Source organism: Acomys minous, assembly GCF_964271855.1.
Source record: "Acomys minous genome assembly, chromosome: 16".
Lineage (NCBI taxonomy): Eukaryota > Metazoa > Chordata > Mammalia > Rodentia > Muridae > Acomys > Acomys minous.
This window is the reverse complement of record NC_140498.1, coordinates 48,663,383-48,690,286: the sequence shown is the minus strand read 5'-3', so window position 1 is coordinate 48,690,286 and position 26,904 is coordinate 48,663,383. Positions and strand designations below refer to the sequence as shown.

Below are 26,904 nucleotides of genomic sequence, written 5' to 3'. Positions count from 1 at the left end.
CCTGCAGCGGTTCCATCTCTTTAAGCAACAAAGCAGGTGGTTTTGTTTCCAGGCCACCACGGGGACACGGGGACCACTGAGTTGTTTTACTGAGAGGCTGGGCCACCCAGGTACAGAGACTTCCAGCCCTGTCACCTCAGCTGGATGCAGCAGAGGCCAGGAGGGAGGAGCCAGTGCCGTGGTGACCATGCGTGGATGTCCGATAAATGACCAAGTTCACCTCCAGGTGGTCTGGAGCTGGCATCTTCGTTTCTACTGCTTTGTGTTCTTCAGTTGCCAGTTCCAGTCTCAGCCCAGAAGGGAAAAAGAAAATGTCTGCCTGTGTAGAGGCAAAACCTACCCATCGGCTTTCTGGATCCAGCTGGAGGACTCTCGGTTTTCTTCGGGTGTTGAGGCAGGGCTCGCCATGTTGGTAAGTTCCCACCAGGCAATGTGTTGACCCTGACCACCAACCTCATTTCATTTTACTGATAGCTTCCTGGCCCTCAGGGGCTGGTGGCTCTTCCTCCACTGTTTTTTTGGGGACAAGGTCTCGCATAGAACCTGGAACTCACCATGTAGGTTGGGCTGGTTAGCCAGTGAGCCCTGGGGAATCCACCCCCTGTGTCTGCCTCCCCAGTGCTGGAGTTTTGAGTGCTTGTCATTGTTTTGGGCTTTTTACGTGGATAATAGGAATCCTAACTCGGATACCGGTGTGTGTACAGCAAGCACTGTTAGCACATGGACCATCTCCCTAGCCTCTTGTTTCATTTTGAGGCAGGTCCTTTCTGGTTTTTCGAGATAGGGTTTCTCTGTGTAGCCCTGGCTGTCCTGGAACTCACTCTGTAGACGAGGTTGGCCTCAAATTCAGAGATCAGCCTGCCTCTGCCTCCAGAGTGCTGGGATTAAAGGTGTGTGCCGCCGCCACCACCAGGCAAGGCAGGGTCTTATAGCCCAGGCTGGCTTCAAACTTGCGATGTAACCATGTTACCTGACTCAATTCTCCCAGCCCATTGGCACCACAGTAAGCTAGCTCAGAGAAAAAAAGCCAATGTTTTCCTGACTTTTCTGGAACCAATGATAGAGGTTAGGCTTGTGACTCAGTGGGTAAAGTGCTTGCTAGCACAAAGCCCTGGGTTCAATCCCAGGGCCATGTAAACCTGGTGTGATGATGCATGCTGGTAGGCCTACCCTCTGGGAGGTGTAGGCAGGAAGAGCAGAAATTCAAGGTCATCCTTGGCTATATGCTGACCTTGAGACCATCAGTACAAACAACCCAAAATCATTACACTCAGCCATCAAACCTGTGCAGGGTTAAGCAGAAACCAAAGGAAAAAAGCCAGCTCCTTCCACCTGCTCCGGGCTGCAAGGCTCCTGATGGCAGTCTGTGCTCAGTGTCAGGAGCCATTCTGAAGGAGTGCAGTGTCCCTTCCTGCACAAGATGACTTGTCCCCCACCAAAAGTAAGAATGAGAAGCCTCGGCTATGTCAGACTGGGCTTGCCCTCCTCTGTGGGGTGCCTGCCTCAGCACACACAGCCTTTCGGGTTGTGGTATGGGTGCACTAATGTTCAGTTTCACCCCACCACACTGAGCATACAGTTATTGCCAGCTGTTTACCACCACACTGGGCATACAGTTGTTTCCAGCTGTTTGCCACTGAAGAAAAGTTGTGCTGAGTCACTGGAAACTTGGCTGCCTTCCAGACATGGGGCCACCAGTCTGTGTGTCTGCAATTGTAACCCTGACACCTACAAGGGGCATTTATTATCTGATAGCCTGGGATAGGGCACCAGATGCACTCGGTGCCTGGGTGGGGCTTAGTATAGGGAAGACTAGACCTTTCCAGGAAACAGAAAGTGAAAATGAAGAAAGGACTGGCAGCCTTGAAGTCCTGGGAAGGGGCCCGGCTGCTGCTGGCTGTTTTCCCTGCAGGTCCAGTCCCAGGATCAACATTTTGTCCAGCCAGACATGAGCATGATGTCAGACCAGCACATGCAGGACACAGGCAGCTGAACATTTAGTGTGAGGGGCACGTTCAGAGAGTGGCCAGTTTGTGGCCACCAATAGTTGCTATTTTGCTTTGGGCAGTGACTCTGATGGGCCTTATGGGGATCCAGTGTACTAGGCCCTGTCCTGGGACAACATCTTCCTCCCCTCCCCCACAGTAGGTATAACATGAAATCAGAATTTCCAGATTGCTTCCAAACTCCAGGACTGTCATGTCAGGGTCTGTACTACATGGCATCTAGAACATTCTAAACAGGCTGACTGGGGAAATCATTCCGTTAGGATCCTTATGACTAATTTATGATTTATGAGCAGGGACATGAGGAGGAGGAAGTGGTGCCATTGCCAGACCTACTCCCTAGTCTGTGGCTAGAGCTTCAGTGATGGCCTTACCCTTGGGTACTACTGTGCTAACAGGAGAGAAATGGAGTGGCACCGTCAAGCATAGCTCCAGGTGGCTTGCAGTCCCAGCTGCTGAGGAAGTTGAGGCAAGTGGATTGATTGAGCCCAGACATCAGAGACCAGAGGGGAAAACAAAGGGAGACCCTAGATCAAAACAGAAAGAATGAACAAATGGGGGCGGGAATGGGGTAGGGTGGAGGGGTGGGGCACTGGGGCTATGCCTTGGTAGGCAGAGTGATTAGCTAGCACACATAAGGCCATGGGTTTGGGCCCAGCACTTTAACTGGGTAATCCCACTACCCAGGGTGTGGAGGCAGAAAGATAACAGATTTAAGGTCATCTTCTGCTTCATGGTGAGATCCAGGCCAGCCTGGGCTACAAGAGACCCTGTCACAACAAACAAACATTTTCATGGTGATGGAGCGTTTCCTGCTTGGATGGGGCATTGTAAGGATTCAGGGATATTCCTGATAGACAGATGCTCGGCCTCCAGCCTTTAGTCGCCCTTTCTAAGGGATCCGAAGACAAAGGCAGCCACACGTTTGCCAGTTCATCAGCTAATTTTGATTGCCGACCGGACACACTTGGAAGAAGGAATTACCTCCATCAGACTGGCCTGGAGGTGTGTCTGTGGGGGCATTTTCTTGATGGCTAATTGATGTAAGGGGCCCAGTCCACTGTGGGCAGTGCCACCTCTAGGCAGGTGGCTGCTCATAAGCCAATGAACACTGTTCCTTCGTCGTGGTTTTTCTTCAGTTCTTGCTTTGGCTCCCCTTGACCTGTAAATCGAAAGTAAACCCTTTCCTCCCCAAGTTGCTTTTGGTTATGGTGTTCACCACAGCAACAGAAACTTCCACTGTGGACCCCTGTCTAGTGGGTTTCCTAGTTTATGTGGTACTAGGGCTCAGACTCAGGGCTTTACACATGCTGGATAAAGATGCTATTTACTGAGGACTAGCACCAGTCTCTGTTCATTTTTTTTTTTTTCCTTTCTTGAGCTAGAGTCTCACTATGTGGCCCAATTTGGTCTCTGATGTGTGGGCTCAAGCAATCCGCTGTCCTTAGCCTCCTCAGTAACTGGTATTGATACAGCTCTTCCATTTTTCTCCTGGTGAAAATCTTGTAGGTACTATTCCCAGAAGCTCCAGTCTGGGAGCAGACCCCAACAGGAAGGACAAACCAACAGTGATCTTCCACACAGAGGAGCTGCACAGTGGTGAAGAGGTGGGACTGTAGCAGCTGCCATCAACAGGAGCAGGTCACAGGAAGGGACCAGACACATGGGGTCGTTTGCTACACAGTTCTCTCTCCTCTCTCTCTCTCTCAATCACTCTTTCTCTCTAATAGATAGGGTTTCTCTGTGTAGCCTTGGCTGTCCTGGACTCACTTTGTAGACCAGTCTGGTCCCAAACTCATAGAGATCCACCTTCCCCTCCCTGAGTGCTGGAAGCAAAGGCGTGTGCCACCACACCCAGCCACAGCTCTGGGAGAGTCTGATCTAGGAGGTCACAAGCGTGTGCACATGTGTGGGTCCTTGCAAAGGTTGGAATTTACTGCATTCTCCCACACTGTGTTCATTTAGAGAATTTTCTTTTTCTCCTCCTCCTTCTCTCCCCCTCCTCCTCTTCATCTTTTCTTTTTCTTCCTCTTTTCTTCCTCCTCCTCTTCTTCCTCCTTTCGGTTTTTCAAGATAGGGTTTCTCTACGTGTGTAGCCCTGGCTGACCTGGGGACTCACTCTGTGGACCAGGCTGGCCTGCCTCTGCATCCTGAATGCTGGGACTAAATGCTGGCTCATGGAGACACTCTTAGTGACAGTGAAATACATAAGATTTCTCATTAGCCATTCTCAGCAGATTAGGAGCACGCGTGCTGCTGTGAACAGTTTCCAGAAGGCTTCATCTTGTGAAAATGAAACACTGAGTCCATCAAACAGTGCCTCACCTATTCCCCGCCCTAGCCTCGGCAATCCCATTTCACTTTCTCACTCTGTAGTCCTGTTTTTACTAAGTACATAGAAAATATAAGCTGAGTTATAGCGTAATCATCTTTTTATGCCTGGCTCCTTTCGTTTAGCCAAACGTCCTCAAGGCTCATCCAATGAGGGCTGTATCACAATTCCTTTTTTTTTCTCCTCCCCCCCCCCCCAGCTGACTTATATTTTGTGGTAGGCTTTGTTCAGGCACTATAACAAACAGACACATGAAGGATGGTTTATAAACAACAAAGATTTATTTCTCATAGTTCTAGAGACTGAAAAGGCCAAGATTAAGGCGTGGGGAGATCCAGTGCATATGGTTTCGGCTTTCTGCGTCATGGATGGTGTTTTTCAGCTGTGTTCTCGTGTGGGAGAAGAAATGAACAAGCTTTCAGAGCCTGCAAGTTGCCTTTGCTGCTTTTGTTTTAGTTCAGGCTAGCCTTGAACTCCCGACCTTCCTGCCTCTACCTCCAAGTGCTGGGATCACATGTGTACACCACAGCTCTGACTTCTGGAGCCTCGTTTTCAGGGGCACTAGTCACATTGTTTATACATGTACTGCTGGCGAATGCTGAAACTCCCTCACCTTTTAGCTGTTCTCCACAGCACAGTTACAATCTTTCTAGTCCACTCTGTCGCCCACGAATGTGTCAGGGAACAGAGCAGGCAGAACCAGGGGCCTGAGGCTGAGTTCTAGGGCCAGACCGGATTAAAGGATAGCTGCATAACCTTGGGCAGGGTACCTCCTGTGAGTGGCGCCCCGTCCTGATTCACATCCTCTCCTAAGGGGGTGGTGAGAGGATGTGTGGGCACACTGGGCACTCAGCAGGAGCCTGGCACAGACAACTTCAGTCCGTGTCAACTGTTGCTATCGTCACTGTCACGGCCTCGTGCAGGAGCTATCCTCAAGCACACAATAAGCCAGACTCAGAGAGTCCCTAAATATCCATTTTCTGGGAGCATGACAATGCCCCCCAGGCTCTCTCAAGAAGTTCCCAAGAGACGCTGAGGTGTGAAGCCTTCCTCTTTTCCCGCAGGCATATATGGCTTGGGTTCCAGGGCCCAAGATGGGCAAAGGCCTCTTATCCAGAGAATGAGGTGGCCCTGAGGCCCAGGCCCTTCACAGGGGTCATTTCTCTCTGCTTTGCTCCTCCCTAACATGGTATATGGACCTGGTTTCCAAAAGCCACTCACTTGGTGTTAACCCATGTCCTCTGGGCCCAGAGGTTAGTGCCTCCAAGACCCCAGCAGAGGAGTTCACAAAGCTCCACAGCTCGTAAGGAACAGGGGAGAGCCCCCCACGGCATCACCAGGCCACGCTGCTCTGGCCGGGACTTTGCGTTTCAGTACTCTGGAATCCCTCTGGCAACTCAGGCTTCATGAATGAGGTGGCCCCAGAGAGCTGTTTTACCGAGGATGGAGAAGGGACCTGTTGCCACCTATGAAGCATATTGGCCTGGGCAGGTCCTCTTTGTTCCCTGCAGCCCCCTGGAGCTGGGAGAGGCTGACTTTATTTATTTATTTGCTGAGCTATAATCTTCATGATGCAAACTTACCTGTTCTAGGGGATGGGTAGGTACCTAGCTGGTAGAGTGCTTGCCTAGCATACACAAAGCCCTGAGTTTGATCTCCAGACTGTTTAAATGGGCACAAGTCGGAAATCCTGACATTCAGGATATGGAAGCAGGAGGTTCTGGTGTTCAAGGCCAGCCTAGGCTACATGAGACCCTGTCTCAAAAATAACAGACAAAAAAGGATGGGGGAGGGGCTAGGGGGGATGAGACAGCCCTGTTGGTGAAGTGCTGCTTGCCATGGTAGCTTGAGGATCTGAATTCGGATCCCCAGTGCTCATGTAAGAAGTCAAATGTAGGCCTATAGGCTTATAATCCATTCGTCCACCTAGCCAACCGTGGGATCCAGGTTCAGGCAGACCCTGTCTCAAAACGAAGGTGGAGTGTGATAGCTATCAACCTTTGCTTTTCACACACAGGTGTAGGTGTAGGTGTACGTGTTCCTGGTGACCTCACCCACATACATGTCCAAATTTCTTAATCTCTGTATAGAGCTGTGTGGCCAGTCAACTCTAGAACATTCCATGGCCTCTAAAGGACATCCTGTGCCCATCTTTCTTTCCTTTTTCTTTCTTTTTTTCTTTTTTTTTTTCTTTTTCTTTTCTTTCTTTCTTTCTTTCTTTTTTTTTTTTTGGATTTTTGAGACAGGGTTTCTCTGTGTAGCCTTGACTACCCTGGACTCGCTCTGTAGACCAGGCTGGCCTCACAGTGATCACGTGCCTCTGCCTCCCAAGTGCTGGGATTAAAGGTGTGTGCCACCACCGCCCGGCCCTGTGCCTATCTAGAATCACTTCCTTCCCCATCTGTCTTCTCCGGAGACTGGCCTCTTCCTTTAAATAGGAACATGTGCTCTGCAGGAGGCAGTTGCTGGAATGGTCTCCAGATTCACCAGCATGACATTAACACAGAGCTCGGACTTTATCCTTATTGTTGGATGACATCCCATCCTGTGTCTGGGAAGCCAGGGAATGGTGCCAGCTCTGCACCGACTTCCAGTTGATACTCCCTGCCTGAGACTTTCCCAGGAGTAAGAATTTTTGGCTTCTTTAAAAACAGAAATATTATATGTGAATGTTTTAATCCAAGGTATGGGATATGGGACTGCTTCACACTGTCCACAGCCGTTTGACTGTGATTTGCCTCGTGCTCTGGCAGGGGTGTGATTTTGCCAACTGCAGAGTTTCTGCAAGTGTATATAATGCCATGAGAGGAGCTCCGGTGGCTTCTGCTCCCTCTGCTGTTGCTCTCGTTTGCTTCTGCTGCTGTTGCTGGTTGCTGGATTGCTGGTTTCTGCATTGCTGGTTTCTGCATTGCTGGTTTCTGGATTGCTGGTTGCTGGATTGCTGGTTGCTGGATTGCTGGTTGCTGGATTGCTGGTTTCTGCATTGCTGGTTGCTGGGTTGCTGGTTGCTGGATGGCTGGTTGCTGCATTGCTGGCTGGAGATGTCCTGCTAGTGAAGATCAAACTTGCTGCAAGGATCTGGACACCCCTAGTCAGCAGGAAGTCGTCTGACGATATCGATGCTCCCTTTCCCTGCTAACCTTCTTTCTGCCCAACTAGTGTTGGGGGTTTGGAAGGGACAGGTGTGGTGGCGGGAGGTAGAGAATAGAACCCAATAAAGTAGCCAAAAGTCTGGCAACTTTCACTAAGCTCTCAGTGGATACAGAGACGAGCATTCCAGGAAGAGGGAACAGAGTATACAGAGACCCTGAGAGCAACAGGATTTTGACTCCAGGGACTGAAAGGGCCTGGGGCGGGGGAGGGTGCCCATTTTACAAAGTACTGTCTAGAGGTGCAAGGGTAAGGGTAGAGGCACCCCAGGCCAAAGAAGGCAGGAGAGAGGTCTGAAGCCACCACATTACAGCTTTGGTTGCTTGTCAAACACAGGAGAGCCCTCAGAGATGGGGTGCACTGTCTCAGCCTTCTAGTGGGGGTATTCTACTGTCTCCCAAACCCGAGGAGTCTGCAGATGGAGTGAGTACTTGTGGGTGTTTCCTGGGGTGTGCCTCTGCACCATGTGTAGGAACTGGAGGGAGGCAGGGTACAGACAGATTTTTTTTTTTTTTGATAGGATCTCACTTTGTAGCTCTGGCTGTCCTAGAAAGCGCTATGAGGACCAGGCTGGCCTCGAACTCTTAGAGGTCTGTCTGCCTCTGCCTCCTGAGTGCTGGGACCACCATGCCTGGGTAAGGCCAAGGATATAAACTTGGTACTCTCCTGGAATAAGAAGCAGTTCCAACTCAGGTATCCATACCCAGTCAGGTGAGGTGGAGACAGGAGCAAGGCAGACGAGCGCTGAGAGCTCCAAGCCTGTCAGCAGCACCCAGAACTGGACAGCCCAGGAAGGGGCCTCAGCAAGAGCCAGCCAAAACCCCGAGAGCTGGCAGAAACCTTGATTTTGAACCATGGGAGACACTTCTGTTGTTTGAAGCCACCCATGGGATGCATTCATGGCTTTGTGCCACTGGGGATCTTGTTGGTATGTTGTGTTAACTTGGGGGACTATTAAGCATCCTGTGATTTGTAATCAGTTGCTACACGCTCTTGAACAAATCATTTGACTTCTCTGGGCTGCAGGGATGGTGATGCATGGTTTGGAAGCTCCAGATGTGAGGGTGTCTAACATGGTGTGGCCACATTGTCCTGTTTGCCGACTCCTGGACAGTCACGTGCATCTGCGGAATCTATGGGGCCTGCAGTCCTCGCCTAGAGAGACATGCTTCAGAGGCAGTGTGACCAAGGCGACCAAGGATGGAAGGTTCATCCTTAGAGGGTCTCTGTTTGCTGGCAACCATTAGTTTCTAGAACTTTTCTTCCAAAAGGAGACTTATGACCTAGCAAAGCCCAGTAATGGCTAACCTCAAAGACTGTGGCCCTGCCTGGGGCAGGGAAAAGATTCAGTTACAAGTTATTTTCAGTTATGTTCTGGAGAAAAAGGTTCGGAGGAGGCACGTGCATCCTGGACACACCACCACAGGGGGAGAGAAGCTGAGGATTGAGTGTAGTGTGAAAAGGGTTTCAAACCCCACCTGACAGGTCGGTCGAGCTACACCTGTGCTCCTAACCTCCCTGGCCAGCAAGCCACCATCTGGAAGCCCCACCACCACCACCCCCCCGACCCCCACGAGCGCCATTGGGAAGGCACTCAACTCTACCAATGCTCCTATATGAAGCAAGGACCATTACTATGGCCTTTTGACAGATGAGGAAACTGAGTCAGGGAACCCCTGCCTGGTGCCTGGCCGGCATGTTTTTACTTAGGGTGTGTGTACCCGTGGGTGTGGGGGCCAGGCATCTGGTGTCTTCCTCCATCACTCTCTTAGTTCCACAGCCCCAGAGTATGAATCAGATGAGTCAAAAAGATGCCAAGTCCTGTATGCAGCTTACACTGACAAGGCTGGGGCAGAAAAGCAGCACCCTGCATGGCCACTGTCCCCTGCCTCCTGGACATCTGCTGGCCCGCTTTGTCACTTTGTATCCTTATGTGAAGCTTGCAAAGTTAAGAGTTGCTTACCCTATTGGGTAAGGGAATGGAAGCTCAGACAAGCTCGGCTGTCTGATTCTACCTTAAAGCTGCCTTTCCTCCCCTTGTGCTCTCTGACCCAGCACTGGGGTTTGCAGCTGAGGACGGAGTTGGCCCTTGGCTTGGAGAGACTCGTGTTCATCTGTAAAACCTTCTACCTCAAGGCTTGTTCGCACCTCTAGGTGCAGGTGGCTGTAAGCCCTAAGTCCATAGCTGACTTATCTCTGCCAGTCTCAAGCGGCCCATCTAACTCCACCATCTCCAGGGCGTGGAGCTGAGAGCGTCACTCTGACGTTTCCTTGAGCCAAGAAGGGCTGGGCTTGGAGTTCCGTCCTTTTGGACTGGGGATGATGACACCCACCCTAAACTTTTTCCTGGACCACAGAGGTGTGGAAGACAAGCCACACACAGTCTCTCTTCACAATAAACACCGTGGTAGTTCCTAAGCACAGCCCGGGGTCTGGGCCTGGGGGCCTGTTGTCACAGCTGTGGTGGCAGGGTCTCTTCCTCATGGGTGCTTGGGAAATGCCAGCTTTAAACGGGTCTCCAGGAGGTTTCAGTTCTCTTTGCGTTTGCTTTGTTTTGGCAGCCAAGGGCTATTCACACAGGCCGTGACCTGCAAAACAAAGACTGTGTGTCTTGCCTTGGTTCTCCTTCCTGTAACCCAACCTGCATGGCAATAGCAGATGCAGTGTATGCTCAGCCCAGCTTTCCTCTCCTTTCAGAATACTGGGCAGGGCTCGGCTTGCTTGCTTCTGTTTTGAATCAGAACAATAGTCCCTCTTAGCCGGCTGTATTTCTGCATTCTTGTTCTGACGTCCCATACACCAACACCGCAGCACAAGACCTCCCTATTACTATACTTCAAGAAAAAGAGCTTTAATACCCCCTTTGCAGACAGAGAAACCAAGGAGCCTAACTCAGACTGAGACCCTTCAAGCAGGTTGCTACTGGAAGGAACATCTGAGTGCCTGGGAACACATTTGGTGCTGGGGCTGTGTGTGCTGGGTGCTGATTCCCCCTCCCCCCCCCCCCCCAGCTCTGCAGCCGTCCCAGGATGCAGAACACTGTGCACTTGTGCAGAGCTGTCTGGGAATCTCTTTCCCTTAGAGCAGCCAGCTGCAGCAGCCACCTGCAGGGCCGGCACAGCAGGCGGGGAAAGTGCAAATGAACCCCAGCTGGCCACTCAGTTTCTCTTTCCTGTCAGACCACTGTCTTATGGGACCTGTGGGTGTGCAGAAGCCACAGAAGCCACCCGGCTGGCGTGTCCTTGAGGAACACACACAGGAACTACATACCAGCTATCTGACCACTCACATAGAGAGTCTGGGAGAGGGGGTTCCAGAAGGTTCCTTCTTGGCTGTTCATTCTAGGTCTCACGTGCCTCAACCCCTGCCCACCACATTACTTTAGCCAAGAGCTCTGCCTTCTTAAAATGTTTTCCTGTCCTGTTTGTTTGCTTTGTGCTTGCTTTGTTTTGTGGGGGTTTTTTTGTTTGCTTGTTTGTTTTTGCTTTGTTTTGTTTTGTTTTGTTTTTTTGGTTTTTCGAGACAGGGTTTCTCTGTGTAGCCTTCACTGTCCTGTACTCGCTTTGTAGACCAGGTTGGCCTTGAACTCACAGGGATCCGCCTGCCTCTGCCTCCCGAGTGCTGGGATTAAAGGCGTGCGCTGCCGCCGCCGCCACCACCACCACTACCCGGCTGTTTTGTGTTTTTGAGAGGATCACTATGTTGCCCATGCTAGCCTGAAATTTGTGAGCCTCTTGTTTCTGCCTCACAAATGCTTGGGTTAGGGTAACGCTGAACTTCCTCTTTGTATTGTTCTTTTAGTTTTTAATGACACTATTATTTTTGGTGTGCTTGTGTGTGTGCACGAGTGTACACAAACGACAGCGGGAGTGTGAAGGTCAGAGAAGAGCTTGGGGAGTCACTTTTTTCCTACTGCTCTGTGGGTCCTAGAGAACGGGTCATGGGGCTTGGCAGCAGGAGCCTTTACCCACTAAGGGTCTCCCCAGGCCCTGGTCTTTATTCTTTTCTTTACTGTTTGCTTGCATGTGTGTGATGTCATGTCTGTATACATGTATGTGTCCACATGTGTGTGTGTGTGTGTGAATGTGTGAAGGCCTGAGGTTGTTCAGCAATACTTCATTTTACTGAGGTGGGGTCTCTCCATTAATCCAGGTTTGACAATTCCACCCAGTCTAACTAACCAGAGTGCCCGCCTCTAAGTGCTCCACAGCTGCCCAGCTTTTATGTCGACTCCGAAGGCCTAAGTCCTGGTCCTCACACTCGACAGCAAGCACTTTATCCACTGAGCCATTTCCCTGGCCCCTCGCTTTGTTTGACAAGGATCTCACTGTGTAGCCTAGGCCACCCTTGAATTCGTGGCAATCCTCTTGCCTCAGCTTCTAGTGTTGGGATTATAGACACTAGCCACCAAGCCTGATTTGGTTTTGGTTGGTTTTTTTGTTTTGTTTTTCTCTGAAACAAGGTCTCACTATGTAAGCCTGGCTGGCCTTGAACACACACAGATCTTCCTGTCTCTGCCTCCGGAGTTCTGGGACTAAAAGTGTGTGTGTGTGTGTGTGTGTGTGTGTGTGTGTGTGTGTGCCACCCACACTTCTGTCTTATTCTTTTCTTGTTCTCAAACTGCATGTCCTCAAACACAAGAAAGAAAGGCAAATGTTTCCACCATAAAGAAATTATAAAGGTTGGGGAGATGGGCTCAGTCAGCTGTGCCTTGCCTGCTTGAGGACCTGAGTGTGAGCCTTAGCACACAGGTGTGGTGACACGTGCTTGCAATCCCAACATTGGCAAGGCAGAGATAGGAAGAGCCCTGGGACTCCTTAGCCTATTCTGGGAGTTCTGGGATAGTGAGAGATCCTGCCTCAAAAAACCAAGGTACATGGTTCCCAAGGAACAACACTCAGTGTTGACATCTAGTTTTGTAGGTACACACACACACACCCCATGGTAGATGTTTGAGGGAGACAGCTTTTTTTTAAAATTTTATTTATTAATTATTATTATGTATACAGTATTCTGCCTGTGTGTACACCTGCAGGCCAGAAGAGGGCACAATATTACATTATAGATGGTTGTGAGCCACCATGTGGTTGCTGGGAATTGAACTCAGGACCTCTGGAGGAGCAGTCAGTGCTCCTAACCTCTGAGCCAATCTCTCCAGCCCAGGAGACAGATAGCTTTACTGTGGCTTTAAGACTTCAGTGGTGATGCACGCCTTTAATCCCAGCACTCGGGAGGCAGAGGCAGGCAGATCACTGTGAGTTCAAGGCCAGCCTGGTCTACAAAGTGACTCCAGGACAGCCAAGGCTACACAGAGAAACCTTGTCTCGAAAAACCAAAAAAAAAAAAAAAAACAACAACAACAAAAAAACCCAAAAAACAAAAAACAAAACTTCAGTGTGAGCACATCTGGGACCATCGCATGCTCTCTATTAGTACCCACTGGCTTTATGTGTATATCAGTTAAGAGGCAAATATAAAAGTCTGATGTAGTGGTGAACGCCTGCAATCCTAGCACTGGGGAAGTGGAGGCAAGAAGATCTGGAGTTCAAGGTCATCCTCAGGTACTTAGCCACATAAGCAGCTCAAAGCTCCCACCTTGCCGCTGGATGGGCAGGTGTGGCACATAGGCTACAGGCCCTGGGGAGGTGGCTCCTGAGCTGGCCTTGGTAATTACAAGGAATGCAAGACAACAGTGGAGGAAGCCTCCAGTGCAGCAACGGCCACAGAGACCTTTTCCCCTCTTCCTCCTTCATGGGGGCTTCTAGCAAGTTACACTCTTGCTCCCCTCCCTTTTCCGCCCCTCAGTGTGTGTGATGCATAGGGCATCCAACACCCCAAAACACTTGTCATTTGGAGACACTCCTCAGCTTTAAAACCCCAGAGGGTGCTAGTGCTGCCAAGAACACATATGTCTCATAGGAAGATGAACCTGGAACAGCAGGAACTAACTAATACTCATGGGAAAAGGGAACGCGCTGAGGCAGAGCCCTTTGCCCACCTTCTGAGGCCTAGGCTCCAGCCCCACACTGGAGGGAAAGTCTCAGCTCCAAGGAAAGGGAGAAGGGGAGGTGCTCTCCTGCCAAGAGGCTTTATTTAAGTCACAATGGGTGGGTGGCTTGGTGGCACCCACCTGCCACTTCAGCATTCGGAGGCCCACAAAGTCAGTCCTGTGGTCACTGATCACATGGGCTTGGGCAACACCCAACACACAGCAACAGAGTTGTGTGACATTCTATTACTCCCTGTCAGCTAGAAAGCTGAGGGGGGTGGGAATACAGGAAGGGGCCAGAGAGCGACGGAGTTGCAAGGACCTGCCCCCCCCCCCCAGTGAACCACTTCCTCTAACCACATTTTCCACAGGCCCCATCAAATTGGAACTCCATTGGCAGGCTGAACTGTTCATTAGATCAGGGCCCTCTGGTTCTCATATGCCCTGAGACCTTCCTCACATATTTGGCAGCTCTCAATGCAGTCACGGCTCCAGTCACAATGAACCATACCTTCATGTGTCTAGACAGGTTTATAGTTTTAGAGCACACATATGGTGAGCAGCAGTGGTCCATGGTCAAGCGCCCCATGACCACATCTTGGTTTCAGATGCCACCCTGAGGGAGCTGCTTGGGGATGTGATTCTCGGGTCAGACCAAGGAACCCAAGATGAGTTTGGGACATCTAGGAGGGCCCAAAGGCTGGTTATAACTGCTAAATCTGAATGTGAAGTGAACAGTTGGTCCCTAGACGGGGGTGCTCTCTTGGGAGGTTATGGAACTCTTGGGATACGCGCCCTAGCTGGTAGACACAAGTCAGAAGTTCTCTGCTTCCTGATCCATGATGTGAAAAAGCCACGTGTTTGGCTACCGGTATCAACACCATGGCAAAATACCTTAAGGGACAGTGTACTTGGCTCACAGGAGGGTACAGCCCACTATGATGGGAAGCCGAGGTAGCAGGAGGGTGAGGCGGCTGGTCACATTGCAACCACAGCCAGGAAGCGGAGACGTAAGCTGGTGCTCCGCCCACTTCCTCCCCTTGCTGAGTCCAGGACCCCAGCCCACAGGGTGCTGCTGCTCATGTTTAGAATGGGTCTTCCCGTGTCCGCTGATCTAGAAACACCCTCGCTGAGATGCTCAAAGATCTGCCTCCCCCGGCCTAGGTCCTGTGAAATTGACAATCTCAATTACACAATTACGCAAACTCCCACCTCTGCAGACAGAATGCCCCAGCTGCCGTGTCTCCTCCGCCATCATGGGGGTGAAAACCCCTGAGACTGCAAGTCAAAGTAAACACTCGTCCTTCCTGAAGCTGCAAATAACGCAAAGTATAAAGTACTCACGAATTCACACTGACAGAACCGATCAGGCTGACAGCAGGGCCAGGGGGCGGGGAGGTGGGGACCGCCAGTGTGCAGGGTTTCAATGGCTGGTGGAGGTAAGCAAACACGACGTCCACTCAAGTGGTGGGCCCTGCACAGAACCCCAAGCTGATTCACGGAACACCCATCCTAGCCTACTCGGTCCCACCCATTGCAGCCCTAAGTGGCTTGCAGCTTGATACTCAAGACACCTCACTGGGGGTTGGAGGAGGGGAGCCCGAGCTCTTTCCTTGGAGTGCGCCCTACCCCTTCCCAGAGCTTCACCCTTGAGGCTTAGAGCGCTCTGAAGCCATGTAGGGTGATCGTGGACAGTGGTTAGGTGTCTGAGGCAGCTGCCACACAGTAGCACCTTTATCCTATGGCCTTTTCTTCGTGCTTGGACAGTGGCTGCGACTGGGTTTCCAGAAGTCCAAGGCTAGCCTTTACTCTGCTTTTGTTCAAACTTGAAAACTCGAGCTCTACTCCCAGATATGGGATTACAAAAACAGGTCCTGTGTGAGAACCACACATGGTGTGGGGCCTGGCTTACCAAGCAAATCCTAGGCTGGACTGGTACCCTCTACCTTGCTCGGAAGCTCCGAGTATCCCACGGGCTTGCACAGCTCTCCTGTGGAGGCCTGCTCTTGAATGGCGAGACAACTGTGAGAACAAAAAGAACTTGAAGGCGGAGTGAAAAGTCAAAGAAGCCGCAGCCCTTGATCAGAAGGGGCTGGTTTTTTGAGGCTTTCCCCATATTGGCTACTTTTCACTTGCCTCTCCCGGCCCCCTCTGTGTCTTTAGGTATTTTCCGAGACACCTAAAAGCAGCTGGCAGGAATGTGACCGTCACCCCTCTGCCTGTCAGTGTGTCCCCAGGACATGGAGGGCCTCTGCTTTCTCAGCCAATCCCCTGTTGCTGCCTCACTCACATCCTGGGTCTCCTTCCCTTTGCTTCCTGTCCAACCACCTTTCAGCCCCTCTCTCAGGCGGTGCAGCGACAGGAGCTCACTCCTTGAGGCAGTGGTCAGCAGCACCCCCCACATGTGTCTCCTGTCTAGCAACGTCCAGCACCTTCCCACATGGATATGGCTCCTGTTTATAACCGGGTGCATGAGTGGGGCGCCAGTGTTTCGCTGGAGATGATCCCTTCTGCGACTCTGAAACCCTCCTGACTCTTGTCAGTGTCCCATTGGGGCTTCCACTAATTTTTCATAAGGACAGATTCCCTCAACAACATCCTCTGGGCAGTCTGAGTGTGTGTGCTGTTTCACAGTTCAATTTTATGTGGCTGTTTCACTCACCTGCCTGGCCCTGTGTGATCTGGAAGTTGGCGTGTGGCCAGCCCTTCACTAGCACCTAAGTTGATTGACTGAATGCTCAAGACGGTGCCATCCCTGTCACTGCTTGACTGTGACACAAGCAACTCCTGATGCCAAAGTCCTGCCCACCCCTCTCGTGCCCATATTTGGACATGGTACCCGTCCTGCTGGCCATGGTCTATGAGGTCCTGGCCCTCTTTGACCTCATAGTCCCCAGCGGCCCCTAAGTGTCTATAAAAGGAAGAGGGTGCAGGCTTCCCAGCCACAGCCCGCAAAATTCCACCTGCTCACAGGTTGGCTGGCTCGACCCAGGTGGTGCCCCCTGCTCTGAGCCAGCTCCAGGCCAAGCTAGCACCATGGCCAGGTACCGATGCTGCCGCAGCAAAAGCAGGAGCAGATGCCGCCGCCGCAGGCGAAGATGTCGCAGACGGAGGAGGCGATGCTGCCGGAGGAGGAGGCGAAGTGAGCAGTGGGACCGGCTGGGCTGGGCTGGGTCCCAGGGGTTCAGGGAATTGGGCCCAGCCTGTGGAGCTCCTCTCACCACCTCTCTTGCCTTCCCAGGGTGCTGCCGCCGCCGCCGATACACCCTAAGGTGTAGAAGAATCTAGATGCACAGAATAGCAAGTCCACCAAAACTCCTGCCTGAAAATTTTACCAGACTTCAAGAGCCTCTCGCCACATCTTGAAAAAAAAAATGCCACCATCCAATGAAAAAAACAGGAGCCTGCTAAGGAACAATGCCACCTGTCAATAAATGTTGAAAACTCATCCCACTCATGCCTCTTGGTCCTTGGTCCTTGCGTGAATGTGGTAAGGGGACGTGGGTGACTGGCGTCTGAGGGCCTCTGTGCGCGCGCCACGAGGGCCACCTACCCCGATGAGGGGGGTCTTGAGCCCCAACCACACAGATGTCAAAGTCAGGCAGGTCAAATGTCATCAGAAGGTCTCTATGGCAGGCTGTCCAAGACGCACTTCCCTGAAGCCCATCAACCAACCCCTTCTCTGGTAAGCCCATGGGGGCCTTCTCCAAATCAAATTTGCACTTTTGGTTGGCAGTGGACCCTCTCCACCCAAGGATTCTGGTTATAGGCATACGCCAGGCACATAACCTTTGGTGCCTAATTTATGTGGTGTTGGGAACCCAAGGCCTCGTGTGTGCTGGTCCTTTAATCCAATCAAGATCCGAAAGCCCTCTACGTTCACGGTGTCCCTCTGCCCCACCCCCACATCCTCCATGAGAGGGGAACTAAGATTTAAGTAGCTGTGGTTCTGATTGTAGATACAACCACCAGGTTATGTGTGTGTGATATGAAATTTTTTCCTGTGGGTGGAGCCCAGATCCTGATTCAGGGGTGTTATATATATATGTGTAATTTGAGGTGACAGGGGTGAGACACGGCTAGCCTGGTCTACAGAGCAAGGTCCTGCCAGGACAGTCAGGGTTACACTGGACTCAAGCTGTGTTGCCTTCAGACCTTATCGGGCTTTCTGGGCCTTAGTTTCCCCCATGGAAGATACAAGGTGACAGTATTCTGTGACTGTGTCCTTATGCACATGGAGAAGGTGGGAAACTTCACAGACTGGGGCGGCTGGGAGGTGCTTTGCTTGCTTGGCATGCCAGCTAAGATCCATGGGCTTGGTCTCTATAAAGTGGGCATGGCAGGACACGCCTCTAACCCATGTAAGGTGAGTACCATGGACCCCTGAGAGCTGGTGCGGCAAGCCCTGCCTGTGTTGCCCTCACAGAGGGGACTGTGCAAGGGGGGGGGGGAACAATCAGGGGTGGGCCGCCAGGTCACAGTGGGGTTCCCCTTTATATATGAGCCGTCTGCAAGCACTCCCCACACCAGACCATCACCACCAAGAGCAGGTGGGCAGCCTTCCACCCTCCTCCTCCTACCTAGGTCAGCTGCAGCCTCAGCCCAGAGCCTCCTGATCTCCTGGCACTATGGTTCGCTACCGAATGCGGAGCCCGAGTGAGGGCCCGCACCAGGGGCCTGGGCAAGAACATGGGCGTGAGGGGCAGGGGCAGGGGCTGAGCCCAGAGAATGCGGAGGACTATGGGAGGACACACAGATGCCACTACCACAGACGCAGGCGCTGCTCGCGTAGGAGGTTGCACAGGATCCACAGGAGGCGCCGGTCATGCAGGAGGCGAAGGAGACGCTCCTGCCGCCACAGGAGGCGGCGCAGAGGTGAGCACCCAACAGCCGGCTGAGCCCTCCCTTAGCTACCTATGCTGCTGCCCAGCAAGGCAGGAGTGCCCCCACCCGAACCCTGGTGCCTCCCAGACAGCTTGGCAAACTGGAACTTTCCTTCCCAAAGGCTGCAGAAGATCCCGAAGGAGGAGGAGGTGCAGGTGCAGGAGGTGCAGGAGGCGTTACCACTAAGCCTCCCCAAGCCCATCCATCCTGCCTGGAGCCAAGTCACCTGCCCAAGCAACGTCATGCGAACCCACACCACCATTCCACATTAATGCCTGAACCCTGAGCTGCCAAGGAGCCATCAGATCTGAGTAATGAGCAAAGCCACCTGCCAAATAAAGCTTGAAACGAGACTCACTGGCTGCTGTCTCCTTTTCATGGCCATCATGGGCCTGGGGGGGGGGAAGGGAAAAGGGACCATTCCTAGGCGACTCTGCCTGTACAGTGAAATAGGCACACGGGAAGATAGGGCCTGGCTTGCCAGGACCCAAAGACCAAGATTCCGGGGTGGGGGAGGGTGGTGCCTTGGAGCCTCTTTGTGAGGTCAGTGCCACACCCACTAGCCTCACATCCTCTCACTGTCCAAGGGGCCTCCCTCCTAGTCCGGAGAGACAGGAGTGGGCGATGGGTTCCCGCTGTGCCAAACTCAGCATCGGCCACGGCACAGCACAGAACACAGGTCACAGCCGTGGCCATGAGTCCTCCATGAAGAAGCTTGTGGCCTGTGTGAGTCAAGACAACTTCTCCCTGTCATCAGAGGGTGAGGAAGATGAGGATGAGGAGGAAGAGGAAGATGAGGATGAGGAGGATGAGGAGGAAGAGGAAGATGAGGATGAGGAGGAGCAGATCCCGGTGAAAGGCAAGCTGCTGCTGCTGGAGTCCGAGAAGCAGGAGAGCACAGAGGACACCATGGCCCAGCCGAGCCCCGAGCCCAAGCAGACGCACTCCTGACGCATCATATGAGGTCTGCCCGGCAATGGGTGCCTATTGCCGCTCCAGAGGAAGGACATTCAAAAAAGAATAAAGTCTCCAAGGAACTCTCCTGTTTCCTTCTTTTCCCCTTATGCGTGGGTGGGTTGGGTGGACCAGGGCTCAGGGGGCTTTTGGAGACTGAAGTGCCAACCAAGGACCACATACTGATGAGGGGCAGTCCCTCATAACATTGGTCAAAGCAGTGCAGTAGAGGTCTGAAACTTCCCAAACAGGAAGGACACTGCTACCCTTGGCTTTCCCAAACCCTGCCACAGAGGCAGAGATACAGGACCCCAACCTGTGCGCAGGGCCTTGTACACGGCAGGGCTCAGTAAATCAGGCAGTTTTCGCAATGACATGTTTTATTAAAATGGTATGTGATTCGCAGCACTGCCTCTCCTGAGTAGGCAGGGCCTTGTAGGCAGGAGGGTAGACAGTGCTGTGGAAATACACAGGTGGCTCAGGATTGGGAAGAGCACACAGGCCATCTAGGGGGCTGGAGCAGAGACCACCAGAACTCAAGGCATCCCATGCTGATAAGAATGAAAGGGATATTTCTTAAGACTGAGGTTGTGAGGAGAGCAAGGCTGGGGGCAGGACAGAGGGCTGGTAGAGAGAAGAGATACTGAAGGTGGGGGCATCTGGAAAAGCTGGAGACCTATGACAGGATAGGCTCCTAGGAGGATATGGGGGTGACTCTAGCTGAGACTCTGGAGAACACCAACCCACCCACAAAAACTGCAACCCAAAGTTTACCCTTGCCTGACCCAACCTGAGGCCCACCCCATGGGAGAGAGCCAACCCCTGACACTATCAATGATGCTCTGCTACGATTGCAGATGGGAGCCTAGCAGAGCTGTCCTCAGACAGGCTCCACCCAGTAATGGAGCAAAGCAGATGCTGAGACTCACAGCCAAACATTGGGCAGAGCGCAGGAAGCCTTGTGGTAGAGTTCGGGGAAGGATAGAAGGACCCAGAGAGGACAGGAATCCCACAAGACCAACAGTGCCATCTAACCTGGGGGCCTAGGGGGCTTTTGGAGACTGAAACGCCAACCAAGGACCATGTGTGGAGTGGACCAAGCTGGGCAGCTTGGTCATGTGGGTCCTCTAGTGAGGGGAGTGGGGGCTGTTTCTGACAAGGACTCTGTTGCCTGCTTTTCAATTACTTCTCCCTGGCAGGGCTGCCTTGCCGAGCCACCGTGGTAGAGGTTATGCTCAGTACTTATGACACTTGATGTGCTGGGGGAAGGGGGTTGGTGGTGGTGGGGGGCTCTTTTCTGAGGGGGAGAGGAAGAGGAGGCTGAGCTATAAAGTGAATAAAAAGACTGAGGGGACCCCATGGCAAAACCAAGATCAGACTTCAGTGCTCTGAACCTGATCCTCAACCTCCCAACCTGGAAAGGAGGCTGGGAAGGCTGGCCTTTCACTAACCTCATGATACAAATTCTGTTAATGTTGTCACTGTGAAGTGGGTGCAGTGACTCCCTATTCCACAGAGTTGGGGAGGCGAATGTGGAGAAGTGAACCCACAGGGGCTCTACACAATCTGACCCACAGGACCCTAAAAGCCGCCCCACCCTAGGGTGAGGGTGAGGGTGAGGGGCAGGGCTTTGCCATGCCTGTCACCCTCTATGGCCTGTGCCATCATAATCGGCCCAGCTATATAACCAGGGCTGTGGAGACTTCCCAAAGCTGGGCCTGCTGGGAGAAGAGGAGGAGGAGGAGAACTTTGCCCCTCCGAGTGTGGCCTCCCATGGATACCAAGACGCAGAGTTCTTCTACCACCCAACCCCACAGCTCCTTTCGGCCCCAAGGCCACACCTGTAACCAGTGCAACTGCAGCCGTCACTGCCGGAGCTGCAGCCCGGCAGGCCACCCAAGCTCCGGTTCCAGCTCCAGCCCCAGCCCGCCATCAAGGCACCCCAAACAAGCCATGCACTCCAGATGCTCCCCTCCAAGACCTGGCCACCGTGGCACCAAGAACAGGAAGACCTTGGAAGGGAAAGTGAACAAGAGAAAGGCGGCCAGGAGGCGGAAACGGACATACAGAGCTAAGAGGCGTAGCTCAGGTACCTGCCAGTGGAGGAGTGGGAGAGACTGCTGCAGCCTGGGAGCAGGGAAGAGGGGGAGCAGGCAAGGCTGCCCAAGAGAGCATTGCGTTGGAGGGAGGAGTGGCTGGGGAGCAGGTTTTAAAGGCTCTTTTCCCAACCCTGTCTTTTAGGACGAAGACACAAGTGAGACTCTTCAGGTTCCTGTGTCCATTCGATCCCAAAGGAGATAGGCATCACTAGGGGAATGTTGGGATGATGGTGTTACAGGAACATGTCGCTGCAGCAATTTCTATGCAACATGGATTAAAGTACCCTGGAAGACTGTCAGCAGCTTTTTGTTTTGTTTTGTTTTTAACTTAAATAGTAGCACAAGCAATGCCCCGCGTGCATGTGTATACACTCGGACAAGTCACCATTCCTGGGGTGACTCCATCTTGGTTCACCCCATTCCCTTGCTGAGATCCGCGCAAAGCCTATTCCTACCTTTCTCCCATCTGCGTGTGATTTTGAAAGTGCCGTGTTTCCCAGCAGGACATTGTGAAAGCTGGAAAAAACAGATCCTTTGGTTTCTTTTTCCTTTCCACCCCAACCTCGCTGGTAGAACAAGGTGGCCTGCTGGGCATGGTGGGACACATCTTCAATCCCAGCACTTGGGAGGCAGAGGCAGGCAGATCACTGAGTTTGAGGCTAGCTTGGTCTACAAAGCAAGTCCAGGGCAGCCAAGGCTACACAGAGAGACCTTGTCTCGAAACCAGTCCCTCTGTTCTGGAAGCTATGCAGCAGCTCAGCATATTTCTCTTTGGAAACTGAAACCAAGTTGTAAAGGCGTCAGGGTCTGTGCTTTTACCATTGGGCCCATCAGTGATTTACGATTGGGAAGTGCTTAGCATGCAAGCCAATAGGTCATAGCCAAGGAAGTGAAAGTCTCGTCCCTAAGGATGGATGAGAGAAGGCTAGCCAGGGGAGGGGTGAGAGGACGTGCCCTCTGACTAAAGGAATGAGGGTAGCTCTCCTGAGCAGCTGCTCAAGTTGCCAGTGGGGGTGGGGTGGTGAGAGGCTTGGGGCCATCTATTTATAGGGTTCCTTCTGCACAGGCCTGCCAAGGAGCCTGGCAGGGAGGCACGCCTGCAGAGCCAGCCTAGCCTTGCCACTTTCTGCCACCACCCACCTCATGCCAAGTCCCAAGGGAATACTGTACGCCAAGAGGCTTCCCTCTAGTCCATACTCCCTGGGCTGGGGAAATGGTTCTACCCCGTGGTGGTGCTTGCCGGAGGACCGAAGTTTGATGGCCTGTTAGCTAAGGCAAACCCTGAAGGCAGGGGGAAGGGTGGGCGCATCCATAGACCTGAGGGAGGCAGTGCTATCCACAGCCCAGAAGAGGCTGAGCTGGAGGAGAGCCTGGCTTCTAAGCCCAGCCTTTACCCACTATAGAACCTTCTGTTAGCCCCATCACCCTCCAAGGTGTGGCCAGCACCACTCAGCATCATCTTTCCCATCCCACCAGTGACCACTACCAGCCCCAGCCACACAAATTCATTGTGCTTAGAATGAAATATGGAGCTCTGGGCTCAGCCTGGGGAAACTGAGGCAGGGAACCCAGGAGGACCTGGCCCCAGAGCTTCAGATAAGACGCCCGGCAGCAATCAGAGAAGCCTGTAGAGGGCAGTGTGCGCCTCTATGAGGCAGAGAGAAGCTTGCTCGCGAACCTCACCCGCCTTCATTCATAAACATCGCCACCAGCCAGGCGCCTGCCTACTCATGGCCTTCCAGGACAAACTGAATCACGAAACCACACAGTGTCCTAATGATAGGTCTGACCGCCTGGATCCCAAACCCAAGGTGTGCACTGAGTTCTTGTGCAGGCAGATGCTTGCTGGAGCCTTGAGGGTGTCAGGTTGAGGGGTGAGGGTGCGGAGACAGTTTGTAAGCTTCATTTTTTTTTTTTTAACCCTGGGTTCCTTTGGAGGTGTCCAGCCACCGAGAATCAAAACTCCGCCCCAGGCCTCAGTTTCTCCAGTTGCCCACGTAGAAGGAATGAGTCCAGGCCGCTGGGGACCCAGCCCAACCCCGCCCGGTTTCCGAGGAACTCTGCCGGGAGCGGGGGCGCCCCTCCCGCACCGCTTCAGGCTTCCTTTGAAGCCTCTGCGGTCAGGCCACCGCTTCCTGGGAAGCCCAAGCCAAGGCCAGGCCGAGTGGCCAACGGGAGGGGCCCGGGCGCGGGGTTCCGAGGCTCGAGGGAGGGCGGCGGCCCCGCCAGTCTCCAGGACCGGCTAGCCGAGCTCCAGGATAGGCCGAGACTGCCAAGGCCTTCGGAAGGACCCCGGCAGGGAGGAGCTTCTTAGGGGGGCGCAGGCTCCAGGCGAGGCGGAGCCCTGACCAGGAGGATGCAGACACCGAGAGGGGAGGAGACGGGTCAGCGCCGTGCTAGCTTCCCACCCGGCCGGCTGCAGGGCAAAGGTAGCCAGAGTAAAAGAGCGGGCACCAGGTCCTAAGGTGGCCATTCCAGACACGGACCAGAGATTCCCGGCAAAGCCAGAACTTCAGGACGCAGAGGTCCCAATCAGGACCAGGAGGAGACCAGCGGGGACCCAAGACTGGCCGGAAAGAGAAACTGAAAGCGGCGGTGGGCGGGGCTGGTGGGCGGGACCTCTTAGTTAAGAGCTTGATGTAGGGGCGGGCAGCAGCAGAGAGAGCTGCGGCCGTGGCAGCTGCACGGCTCCGTCCCCGGAGCATGCGCGACAGCCGCCCCAGAGCCCCCAGCCGCGGCGCCCCGCGTCCCGCCGCCAGGTGAGCCGAATCACCGGCAAAGGAGGAGGGAGGGAGGGATGGGAGGAAAGGGAGTGGAGCCCAGCAGGACTACCCTCGCAGACTGCGTGGCGGGGTGGTGGATACCACACCTCTGGCGCCCGCCCCACTGGTTTGCCCAGGCGGCCCCTCGCGTGCCCGGGGTGCAGGCAGCGCCTCCTATCCGGCCCTGAGCCCAGATCGCCCGCCCGGGTTCCAGTCCCCGGCGTGGCCAGCAGGCGGCAGCCGCGGGGAGGCAAGCCACCGGCGGGGACGGCCGGGAGTCGGGCCCCTCTCCACGCCCCCTTCTCCACGCGCGCGGGGAGGCTGGGCTCCACCGCCAGCCTGGAAAGGTTCCACGTACCGGAACGACCTACTTCGCAGATGAGCCCACCGAGGTTTAGAGGTTCCGGGCGGATTCTGCGTTGCGCCCTCACTCCTTGGGGTCTGCTGGCCGGCCAGTGCCACCCGGACGCCCGGCTCACTGCCTCTGTCTCCCCCCATCAGCGCAGCCCTGGACGCTATGGCCCACCCCTCCGGCTGGCCCCTCGTGTAGGATGGTAGCACGCAACCAGGTGGCAGCCGACAATGCGATCTCTCCGGCAGCAGAGCCCCGACGGCGGCCAGAGCCCTCCTCGTCCTCGTCTTCATCCTCGCCGGCGGCCCCCGCGCGTCCGCGGCCCTGCCCCGCGGTCCCAGCCCCGGCCCCGGGCGACACTCACTTCCGCACGTTCCGCTCCCACTCCGATTACCGGCGCATCACGCGGACCAGCGCACTCCTGGACGCCTGCGGCTTCTACTGGGGACCCCTGAGCGTGCACGGGGCGCACGAGCGACTGCGCGCCGAGCCTGTGGGCACCTTCCTGGTGCGCGACAGTCGCCAACGGAACTGCTTCTTTGCTCTCAGCGTGAAGATGGCTTCGGGACCCACGAGCATCCGCGTGCACTTCCAAGCTGGCCGCTTCCACCTGGACGGCAGCCGCGAGACCTTCGACTGCCTCTTCGAGCTGCTGGAGCACTACGTGGCGGCGCCGCGCCGCATGTTGGGGGCCCCGCTGCGCCAGCGCCGCGTGCGGCCGCTGCAGGAGCTGTGTCGCCAGCGCATCGTGGCCGCCGTGGGTCGCGAAAACCTGGCGCGCATCCCTCTTAACCCGGTACTTCGCGACTACCTGAGTTCCTTCCCCTTCCAGATCTGACCGGCTGCCGCCGTGCCCGCAGCATTAAGTGGGGGCGCCTTATTATTTCTTATTATTAATTATTATTATTTTCCTGGAACCACGTGGGAGCCCTCCCCGTCTGGGTCGGAGGGAGTGGGTGTGGAGGGCGAGGTGCCTCCCGCTTCTGGCTGGAGACCCCATCCCTCCTCTCGCGGGGGAGGGGGGCTCCCCTCCTGGTGCTCCCTCCAGGTCCCCCTGGTTGTAGCAGCTTGTGTTTGGGGCCAGGACCTGAACTCCACTCCTACCTCTCCATGTTTACATATTCCCAGTATCTTTGCACAAACCAGGGGTGGGGGAGGGTCTCTGGCTTCATTTTTCTGCTGTGCAGAATATCCTATTTTATATTTTTACAGCCAGTTTAGGTAATAAACTTTATTATGAAAGTTTTTTTTTAAAGAAAAAAAATTTCCAGAGCGTATGTTTTGGGACAGGGATATGCAGATTTACTTTCTTGAAGTGTTGGGGGTGCTGGGAGTTGGCCTGGGGACCAAACTGCCAGGCTAGTTTGCTGTGTGTCTGGGAAGATGGCCGCTCCAGTCTGAGCTCTCCTGGCCATCCGAGCCTGGATTCTGCTACCCCTGGTTGATCGAATCTTATAGGGATAGCCCCGATGCTTAGTACTGCCTAGTCCCCAAAGTACAGAGGAGAAATCCGAGAGATGGGTACTTGGTGTCACTCCTGCCTGCAGAGGTGGGCCGCTTTGACTGTCTGTCCAGCATCAATTTGAAATGGATGACAGAGAGGAAACTTCTTTGCGTCTCTGACCACAACTACTTCCAGGAAGAGGGTGGGGCAGAGCGGCCAGGGCTCACCGAGCTTTTGGAAGGAGTGGCAGGTTCTGCAAGCCATCAAGTCCCTCACAGAGGACAATGAGCCATGCCGGCTTGACATGTTGCCTCTCTCCCCCACTCTGCCTTGTGTACTTTTTTGGAGCCAGAAAGCTGCTTTGTGGTCTGTGGTGGCAGGGGCCCGGGTGCGGCTGGTGGCTTGGGCAATTCCCTTTGCCTCTCTGGGCCTCTGAAAAGCCCAACTCTCTGAGGCAGTGCTGCTGTCAGGCCTGTCCCAGGACACATTTGTGGCTCCAGGAAGGACCCAGACCCTGGCTGAGATGGGCTGGTCATCAGGTGGCTGCTTAGCTGACATGTCCCGCATTATCTTCATGAGCTGCTGTGGTCCTGCAGCCTGGGATGAGCTTCTTTGTCGCTTCCCTACTGTTTAATGATCAGAGGACGCAGCTGCCCTGGGCGTACTGGCAGGGCCCAGGCTTGCTCTGAGGTGCCTTCAGGGAGGTGGCGTGGGAGGATGGAGGCCACATCTTGTTTGCCCTCTATTCCTTTTTTTTTTTTTTTTTTTTTTTTAGCCCCCACCTCTGCTGTGTGAATTAATGAAGTCCTCTTGCTGCTTTTCAGTCCGGCAGGGTAGAGAGCAGGTGACACTAGCAACACTTTGCAGACACCTCCCTTGCTCCCCCCTCCCCCCCCCCAGCAAGAGCTTGGTGGTGGTGGTGGGTGGGCTGG

The 26,904-nt window shown here is 53.8% G+C and overlaps 4 protein-coding genes and 1 long non-coding RNA gene across 5 annotated transcripts; 4 read left to right on the top strand and 1 right to left on the bottom strand.

The window, feature by feature from the left end:
* Nucleotides 1-9,130: 9,130 nt before the first annotated feature.
* LOC311586765 lies at nucleotides 9,131-16,385 on the bottom strand. The gene is made up of 3 exons (XR_014775654.1): nucleotides 16,140-16,385; nucleotides 15,390-15,499; nucleotides 9,131-10,076 (listed from the first exon to the last, which is right to left on the bottom strand). It is a non-coding gene; the product is annotated as an uncharacterized lncRNA (long non-coding RNA).
* A 21-nt stretch (nucleotides 16,386-16,406) lies between these two features.
* Nucleotides 16,407-16,912, top strand: PRM1 (protamine 1). The gene is made up of 2 exons (XM_084762912.1): nucleotides 16,407-16,619; nucleotides 16,719-16,912. Exons 1-2 carry the CDS (start codon nucleotides 16,514-16,516, stop codon nucleotides 16,763-16,765), a joined length of 153 nt encoding a protein of 50 aa, XP_084619038.1. The 5' UTR covers nucleotides 16,407-16,513; the 3' UTR covers nucleotides 16,766-16,912.
* Nucleotides 16,913-17,988: 1,076 nt separating this feature from the next.
* Nucleotides 17,989-18,714, top strand: PRM2 (protamine 2). Its single transcript, XM_084762251.1, has one exon. It carries the CDS (start codon nucleotides 18,106-18,108, stop codon nucleotides 18,373-18,375), a length of 270 nt encoding a protein of 89 aa, XP_084618377.1. The 5' UTR covers nucleotides 17,989-18,105; the 3' UTR covers nucleotides 18,376-18,714.
* Nucleotides 18,715-18,885: 171 nt separating this feature from the next.
* On the top strand, nucleotides 18,886-19,399 carry PRM3 (protamine 3). Its single transcript, XM_084761728.1, has one exon. It carries the CDS (start codon nucleotides 18,986-18,988, stop codon nucleotides 19,310-19,312), a length of 327 nt encoding a protein of 108 aa, XP_084617854.1. The 5' UTR covers nucleotides 18,886-18,985; the 3' UTR covers nucleotides 19,313-19,399.
* Nucleotides 19,400-21,569: 2,170 nt separating this feature from the next.
* SOCS1 (suppressor of cytokine signaling 1) lies at nucleotides 21,570-26,590 on the top strand. Its single transcript, XM_084762911.1, has 2 exons — nucleotides 21,570-24,173; nucleotides 24,678-26,590. Exon 2 carries the CDS (start codon nucleotides 24,728-24,730, stop codon nucleotides 25,364-25,366), a length of 639 nt encoding a protein of 212 aa, XP_084619037.1. The 5' UTR covers nucleotides 21,570-24,173; nucleotides 24,678-24,727; the 3' UTR covers nucleotides 25,367-26,590.
* The last annotated feature ends 314 nt before the right edge of the window (nucleotides 26,591-26,904 follow it).

What these genes read in the sequence shown, in the direction of transcription:
- PRM3 (XM_084761728.1), top strand. Translation starts at nt 18,986, where the DNA reads ATGGGTTCCCGCTGTGCCAAACTCAGCATCGGCCACGGCACAGCACAG.
- SOCS1 (XM_084762911.1), top strand. Translation starts at nt 24,728, where the DNA reads ATGGTAGCACGCAACCAGGTGGCAGCCGACAATGCGATCTCTCCGGCA.
- PRM1 (XM_084762912.1), top strand. Translation starts at nt 16,514, where the DNA reads ATGGCCAGGTACCGATGCTGCCGCAGCAAAAGCAGGAGCAGATGCCGC. An exon ending in CTGCCGGAGGAGGAGGCGAA is followed by an intron (nt 16,620 to 16,718) that starts GTGAGCAGTGGG and finishes TTGCCTTCCCAG; the next exon opens with GGTGCTGCCGCCGCCGCCGA.
- PRM2 (XM_084762251.1), top strand. Translation starts at nt 18,106, where the DNA reads ATGGTTCGCTACCGAATGCGGAGCCCGAGTGAGGGCCCGCACCAGGGG.